This window comes from Aplidium turbinatum, chromosome 14, assembly GCF_918807975.1.
Source record: "Aplidium turbinatum chromosome 14, kaAplTurb1.1, whole genome shotgun sequence".
Classification (NCBI taxonomy): Eukaryota; Metazoa; Chordata; class Ascidiacea; order Aplousobranchia; family Polyclinidae; genus Aplidium; species Aplidium turbinatum.
In genome coordinates, this window is record NC_137485.1 from 3,749,952 (window position 1) to 3,757,686 (window position 7,735).

General features: G+C 35.0%; 1 protein-coding gene across 1 annotated transcript; it reads right to left on the reverse strand.

The window, feature by feature from the left end:
- Positions 1 to 294: 294 nt before the first annotated feature.
- On the reverse strand, positions 295 to 6,819 carry LOC145783074 (uncharacterized). Its single transcript, XM_082594847.1, has 6 exons — positions 6,531 to 6,819; positions 5,837 to 5,909; positions 5,412 to 5,615; positions 4,724 to 4,798; positions 4,021 to 4,145; positions 295 to 2,733 (listed from the first exon to the last, which is right to left on the reverse strand). Exons 1-6 carry the CDS (start codon positions 6,605 to 6,607, stop codon positions 2,529 to 2,531), a joined length of 759 nt encoding a protein of 252 aa, XP_082450973.1. The 5' UTR covers positions 6,608 to 6,819; the 3' UTR covers positions 295 to 2,528.
- Positions 6,820 to 7,735: the final 916 nt, after the last annotated feature.

Sequence of the window (7,735 nt, forward strand, 5' to 3'; positions counted from 1 at the left end):
ATCTTTGCAAATATCGTTGTCCTGATAAAATCCTGTAGCCTGTTGGTATTCTAAGTAATCATGCTGCAAGTTAAATTTCTTGAAATAAAACTTGGTTAATGTTAAAAAAATGTTTATAAACGTTAATCCGGGGAACTGTTCTCAGATTGCAACTCATTTCATCCACTGAGAACAAGCTGTTGGAGACCTAGATGAAGAAAAGCATATTTTACTGCAGGGTTTGGTGGGAAAGTAAAAAAGTGCCCATAAACAAGGATTTCACAGTTTGTCCTGTCACAACAATGTAATGAATCCAGTGAAGTTGTTTATCACAATCTGGCTAAAAATTTTGCACTATTTTTACATTCGGCTTTGTGTGTTAGTAGGACAAAGAAAACATATTTTTTTTTTAATTTTTCAAACTTTTCTAGATTTGCTAGATTGTGTCAAAGGCGAGAAAGTTGCCTTTTTTGTAAGTCTTTGAAAATTTCTCAGCAAGAACGTTAAATGGATGAATGAAAATTTGAAAGATGATTTTGTAATTTGAAAATATTCCAAGAGTATTGCTTTGACATGTTTATATAATATAGACAGATAAAACCAAGCAACAACACGGCATTTAACATCATACGATTAGAGTGAACATAAAACTATAAACTACGAACGTTTTCGGCCATACTCAAGTTAGCCCTTCTCAAGTAACGAAAATAACTGATTTTACAATAACATCTAGATTGACAATAACTGATCTACACAATGAATTGAAAAACGAAATGCACAAGAATGAAACTGCAAAGCAGAAGAGAAAGGCACATCACATGGCGGTTAATTACGCGAGACAAAACAGCGCATCACACAATAAATTACGAAAAAACGTTTAGGAGATGCTGTAGGAAGCACCTGCAGCAAACAATTGCGTATTGAGGCGAGGATTGCAGGATTTTATGAGCAAAGCCTCGTGAATTTTCGTATCAAATTCGGTGGAACATTTGATTACATTTGAATTTTCAATTGTATTTGAATCAATTGATTTGTTGTCTTTTTAAGTCATAAATAAGGGCGACATAAATTGGCGCTACGGGTCGTTCACATACTCATGGGCCGTTTGTTACATGGCTATGTTCCAGACACAGGATAATGGTAACCTATTGAAAACGTCAAATATTAGCTACAATCGCACTTCTTGTCAAAAACATTTTAACCGGATGCATTGACAAATATTTACAAAGATTGCTTTAGTTACTTCAGAGTAAATCGAAGAAATATTTACGTTAGTTTTTTTTTGTTTTATTTTTGTGTAAACTATATTTAGTTTGTATTTAAAACATATCAAGCATGAAATAAAACTCTTCACATCCAGAGCCATGTCAAAAAAAACTTTCAGTAATCCAAATGCGATAAAATTTGTAGCTAACCTCAATGCTCTTAGATATGATGCCATGGATTTTTATGGGCACCTCTTAACAAATTCATGAGTATCAATCCAGGCAGCCAACTTGGTCATCTTTTTACATTGATGTAACGTCTGGAAGACGTTGAATCAATGTTGAAACGCTTGATATCTTGGCCGAAAAATAATTGTACGAACCAGGTAAAGAATCATCGTTACATGAACGACACGAAAACAGATAAAGTTTAACAAATATTCAGCAAGCGGGAAAATACGAGGCAAACTCACACGTTGAACAGCCATGTTTGGTTCTAAGCAAACAATAACGACAAAGAGGTTTGTATAAAACCAACTGCATATTTTTGTTTCTTATATCATCATGAATTTGTTGTGATCGTGTATCCAGTATACGCACAGAATGTCCATTAACTACCCCAAATATTTACCCAGGCCAATGGTGACTTTAGAAAAATTATTAACGCCTTCGTTTATTATGGACATCACATATCTGCGCTAAGAGGAGCATATAATAGTGACTGTCCATTTTCAGTTGGTGTATCGGTGTTTATGACGTAATCACATTAATGTCCTTGCTTAGTGCGAATAAGTTCTTTGTTATACACAAAAAAGAAGAAAGAAACCGGTTCAACATTTAACTTCCTTGTGAGTTAGATTTGGCTTATTTTTCTTTGTGCGCTTGTACTATTTTGAAATAAGGTTTGCACCAGTACACAGATCAGTAAGCCATAGCCCCAAGAAGGTCCGCAGTCATTTCTCTCTAGAGCAGCGTACTGTTCAAAATCATGAGAAATCAAGGGCTATAGTCAAAGGGGCACCATTCCGTAATCGACGGCGTGCCTTTGAGCATCTCGACAGACACAACCACAATCTCTTGAGTGGAGTCGAACCGGCGCCCATTCGAACGCCGAACCAGGGCTCTTACCACTCTGCAACGCAGCTGATAAAGTACATACACGAGCACAAAGTATTTACAGCGAGAAATAAAGCAATAGTTTAATTTTTGAAAATCCCTCATGGAAGCTGCACCGTATCAATGTCCAATCACTGTTTCGTCCTGTTGGTGTTTGCGTATTGTTGCTTCAATTTCAATTCTTTTGTTTCACACAACAAGGTGCAGGATTCGCGTGTAATCTTTGATTCAGGGACAGCAGCTTTGAAATGGACTGCAGGGCAATTGAGGAAGAACTTCCCTTCTGCTGGTCCTCGGAATAGTAGCATAAGAAGCAGGCGTTGTGTCGTAACCGTCATCGGATCTATTATCTTCTGCGCCTGCTTCAGATGGTTGGGTTGGGAACATGAGGTCACTGACTGGGTGGCCGTGACCGGAGCGGCGGGGTTTTAATCTGCAACAAACAACATTGATGAAATGACATATTTCAATAATATCTTTAAAATGAGTGCTCTCTAATAATCTTTCATCGTAGTCCGGGGGACATTGCCAACCTGTAATGGGAGATGGACTGGTCTTCGGCCTCACAAGCTCAAATAAAAACAAAATTAAATAAAGAGGTTATAAGTTTGGATAAACATTGCAAGACCGAATGAGTACGAATTTAATGAGCAATAATATGATGAGCACAACAAGAAGATTTTGTTTGCTTTGAAACACAATAAACATGACATATATTTTTAACAATCCCTCTCAATAATTTTTTATCTGTCCACGTCTTTGTCAATTATTTAATCAATCAAAGCCGCAGTACGAGCAGTTTATTTCACAGAAGCAGTCTCTGCAGAGTTTTGAATTATCTGGAAGAAAAAAATGTCAAATGCAGATGAGTGCATCCCTGGAAAATTCCTCTCTGGAAAATCTATCTTGATCAACACACTCCTGAAAAAAATGCATCTTATCCACGGAATCCATCCGAAGAATTTATTACTGTTTTTTTTTGGGCAGGTCGGATATTTTTCGGGCTGATATTTACCAGGGTAAATAATTTCGGGGATTTTACAAATTAACACAGATTTCACCTTGCAGGCTAGCTTTGGCTTGTGTACTTTAAACATTCCAGTTATGACGTTATATAATAATAAATATATACTAAAGTGGTTTCAAAAAAAACAGCGAAGAAACGTATCAAGCTGTCAGCAGATGTTTAAAAACATTTCTACACATAAGCGAGTCAGTTTTCCGGCACTGGATTCATGGTTTTGACAATGACAAAAACAAACTATGAGTCATGCCGAAAACGTTCGTTTTAATATAGCCTATTGTTATTTTGTTGTTGTTTTGTGAGTTATGCAATTTGATCCCATCAAATCGTTGATCATCTGTCTACGCCCAGGCAGCAAAACTCGTCATTTTTACATTGATTCAATGTCTACTGACGTTGAATCAATGTAAAAATGACAGATTTTGCTTGTGTGACGGTATTGCATAAGTTTCTTTCCAAACTATGAACAAACTACACTATGTCGCTTCATCACCCTGTCGCCCTTGGACATGTCCACAACAATCAATTGGTTTCTTTAGTTCAAAGATATTGTTTCTTTACAGAGATGACGATTTGATCATTTCCTTTGCAAATGTAAACAAAAGAACCTAACAGAATTCCCGTTGGGTTTAGTGAAAGTTAAAAATATATTTGTTTTAGCTTCAAGAACGTAAACAAGTCGTTACGTCATCTTACCTTGGCAGCACGTAGAACTTGTGATAGCAAAACTCAACCACAACGAAAGCAAGAAGAATAACTGCACCGATGATGATGATGATGTTGGTCTTGAAATCTTGAGCCTCCAATTGTGACGTAAGTTGCTGTTTGTTGTCAAATAATTGCAAGGTTAAATACCAAGCGTCAAGACGAGAAAACTCAATTATTAAAATTTTTAAGCAAAACTCATCAAAAAAAAAACACAAAGCAAAAGGTTTCATTAAAACAAAAATATCACAAATATATCACTGAGTGTACATCATTTTTGACTAGAGGTATTGGACATGCGTAAATAACTGCAGGGACTTTAAAGTTCTAGTAGGATTTTCAAAACACGAACGATTCTACTTGAATAAGATACAGAAAGCAAAAGCGGTGGCTGAAAGCGTTATCAATAAATGCACAAGTTTCTGTGACTAGTTCTTGGCTGGTTTTATTTTCTTGTTACACAAACCTTTTTTTATTTTGATGAAAGTTTGAAATTTTAATCCTATATAAAACAGAAGAGTTTCAAATTCGTCATTAACACGTTGGCGCAACGTTGTACAGTTGCTAAAAATAGATAATAAACGACCATTTCTTGTGACATCACCATTATGCAAATATAGCCAGACTAGACTCATACTTGTCACTCTTAAACTGAAGCTAATCTTGAAAAATATTGAAAAAAAAAGTTTTTCACCTTCATGTCTCTTTCATGTCGCTCGTTCTGTTGCTCAATTTTGATATCTTGAGCTTCCAGTTGTGAGGTTAAGTTCTGCATGTCAAATAATCGCAAGCTTAAATACCAAGCGTCAAGACAAGAAAACTTAATTATTAAAATCTTTAACAAAAATTGTTAAAATGCACACGAAGCAAGTTATATATTAAAAACATAAAAAAATAAAACAAACTTTAAAATGTCCACAGGTTAAATACAATAATTGCTTCTGCTAATTTTTTTGAGCTTGTAGAGCAATATTGCTAGCAAATTGTACATAAGAACAAAGAGTTATCCTCAGTGGCCAATGATGCAAGAAAAAGATACATGACATCAACTTAAACATTAGTCATTAATTTGAAAAAAACCAGCAACTTCTCAACACATTTAACTTTGCACGTGGCAAAGATATCCCGGAGTTTACATTATGTTTGACTGGAGATATTGAACATACGTCAATAACTGCAAACAGTGACTTTACGATTTTAATTGGATTATTAACACACTAACGATTCTATTTCAATGAGATACTGATAATGACGTTTTTACGGTGGCGAAAACTTTAACAATAAATTAATTAAGTTTCCAAACCTGGCTGATTTTATTTAGTTATTGCAGTAACTTTTTCAGGTTTGTGATGAATAGTTTGAATTTTTGCAAATATTTTTACCTTCACATCTCTTTCATGTTTCTCGTTTTGTTGCTCCATCTTGAGGTCCATCATGAATATCAAACAATCTCTTAAACATACGTCTTTTTCATCAGCTTTTGGACCAGAACAGTATTTGCTGCAATTATCGCAGCTACCAATGTAGCTGTAATAGGATCCCAGTCCGTGCTCCACCTTGCAGTTGACGTCAGCATTTTCCGTTTCCTAAAAAAACAATCAGTTTTTATGGAGAAAACTTTTTCACAATTAGGCGCTTATCAGCCGACAAATAAACTTTTCAGCTAAACAATTCTGCCCGATTATGATCAAATGCGAATGATTTAGTACTTTTATGAAAGCAAACTCATTTTTTGAAACATTTTGAAATACAGTATATACAATTATACATCAAGACACCCATTAAACGTCATTATGACGTCACTAACCTGGACAATCGATCGAACGATCTTTTCAAATCCTTTACTTGCAAAGAAATCATAATCTATTCCATAGTCGTTGCTGCAAACAAGATGAGAAAGTTATCTGTTATTAACTAAGTGTTTCGACAGTTAGCGACCAAGTTAAGTAAAATCCCAGACAGCCAAATCAGTCATTTTTACATTGATTCCTCGTTTGCAGACGTTGACTGCCTGGGATACAATAGCCTAAATGTTAAGTCACAGACTCTTCTAGTCACAATTTGATATCACTATGATCTCCCAATCACATTATTATGACTGATATTTAGCGTACATCATAAATAAACGATTGCCAACTAAAACATTTCTTTGTGATATTGCCAATAACACAAAATGCTTATCACATAAAAAAGCGATATTGTCTTCAATTGAATATCATCTTGACTTGCCTAGTCAGAAAATCAGTTCCCTTTACATTGAATCAATATAACAAGAACTAACTTGCTTATTGTGTTGACAAAGAGTTTTTACTAATCGACAGTTCAATGGTTTATGTTTTTACTCATACAGTATTATTAGAATTGCAATTTAAGTTGGTTGCATAAGTTGCACTTGTGCAAAGTTAAGTAAAACATTATCATCATCATTGAGTTCCTTCCATTTAGTGATGTTTGTTGTCCAAATCAATCAAATAATTAAAACAAAGCATTGAAAATCCCACCTTTGCGATGATCCAACTGTCTCAAAGCAGAAGACAATCGCCAATACGATGATGTATAATACAATCTCAAGTCTCATAATTTTTTATTCAAAATCAGGCTAAATGTTAAATAAGTAAACAATCTTGGCACAGTGTATTGATAAAGCTTTTGCTGCATGTATGGCGGCTTCTTTGAAGTCTGTGAAAACACAAGTAAACTGGAAGTGTAAATACTTAAAAACAAACGATAAAACTGATCAAGAATACTGTTCAAGTCATTTGAAAGTAAATTTTCTTTACAGTAACACAACTGCATAATATTCATTGCCGCATTTTAGAATAGCCTATCATAATCTGTTTAAAAATCAGATCTGGTGAAATAGCCTCTTGTAATTTTTTTTCTTCTAAAACTGAAACTAAGAAATATCTTATTCAGTCTAAATACAAAATAGCATTTGTGAACTATATTGCAGTCTGTTTATATTAGCCTACAACTATTTTCAGTAGCAACTGTTAAGATGAAACAGATTATATTGCACTTAAAATTACTTTCTCAGCCATCTGCTTCATTTAGATCTGTCCAGTGCCTATCACTTCCGTTTTACCTAAATGAAAACGGTCATAAATTTCACTTCATAGGGTTCTACTACCTCTGGGTGAATCCCCGGGGTGTTTTGCAGTGATGCCAGATAAGAAATTGAAAGATCAAGTAACAGCATAGCTTTAGTAAAGTCGTTCTTTCAGCTTTTGTCGTATCCAGGCTTACACCTGGTGGTTGAAGATTTAGATTAAGTGGACGGGAAGGCAAGGAAGCCAATCTTCGTGTCCACCTTCAGGCATGCCTTTGAGTGTCCTGCCACAGACACAGCCGCATGCTCTTGAGCGGTGTCGAACCGGCGCCCTTTCGATTGCCGTTCCAGTGTTCTCACCACTCGGCTATGCAGCCGACTGTGAAAACATCAATTTAATCAAAGAATCAATTTATTGAAAATAATTCTTGTAACAATCTTTGAAGACTTGTTGTCATTTTGAAACAGCTTTTGGACTGGAAGTCAATGACTAATTAACTAACTAACACCGTGCCATTGATATAGCTGAACTTTAAGAAACAGCTGGATTTCGAAAAAACAGATTTGCAGAACCAACTACTTTTATTTTGAGCATAAATTTTATACAAGATATAATACTTTTCTTTACGTTGATTTTTTATGTATAAAAATGTATTG

Bases quoted from the DNA above. Each gene is read 5' to 3' on its own strand.
- LOC145783074 (XM_082594847.1), bottom strand. From the start codon at position 6,607: ATGAGACTTGAGATTGTATTATACATCATCGTATTGGCGATTGTCTTC. The intron at 4,799-5,411 runs GTAAAAATATTT...TTTGACATGCAG, and splicing joins AACATGAAAGAGATGTGAAG to AACTTAACCTCACAACTGGA. The intron at 2,734-4,020 runs GTAAGATGACGT...TGTTTGTTGCAG, and splicing joins AAGTTCTACGTGCTGCCAAG to ATTAAAACCCCGCCGCTCCG.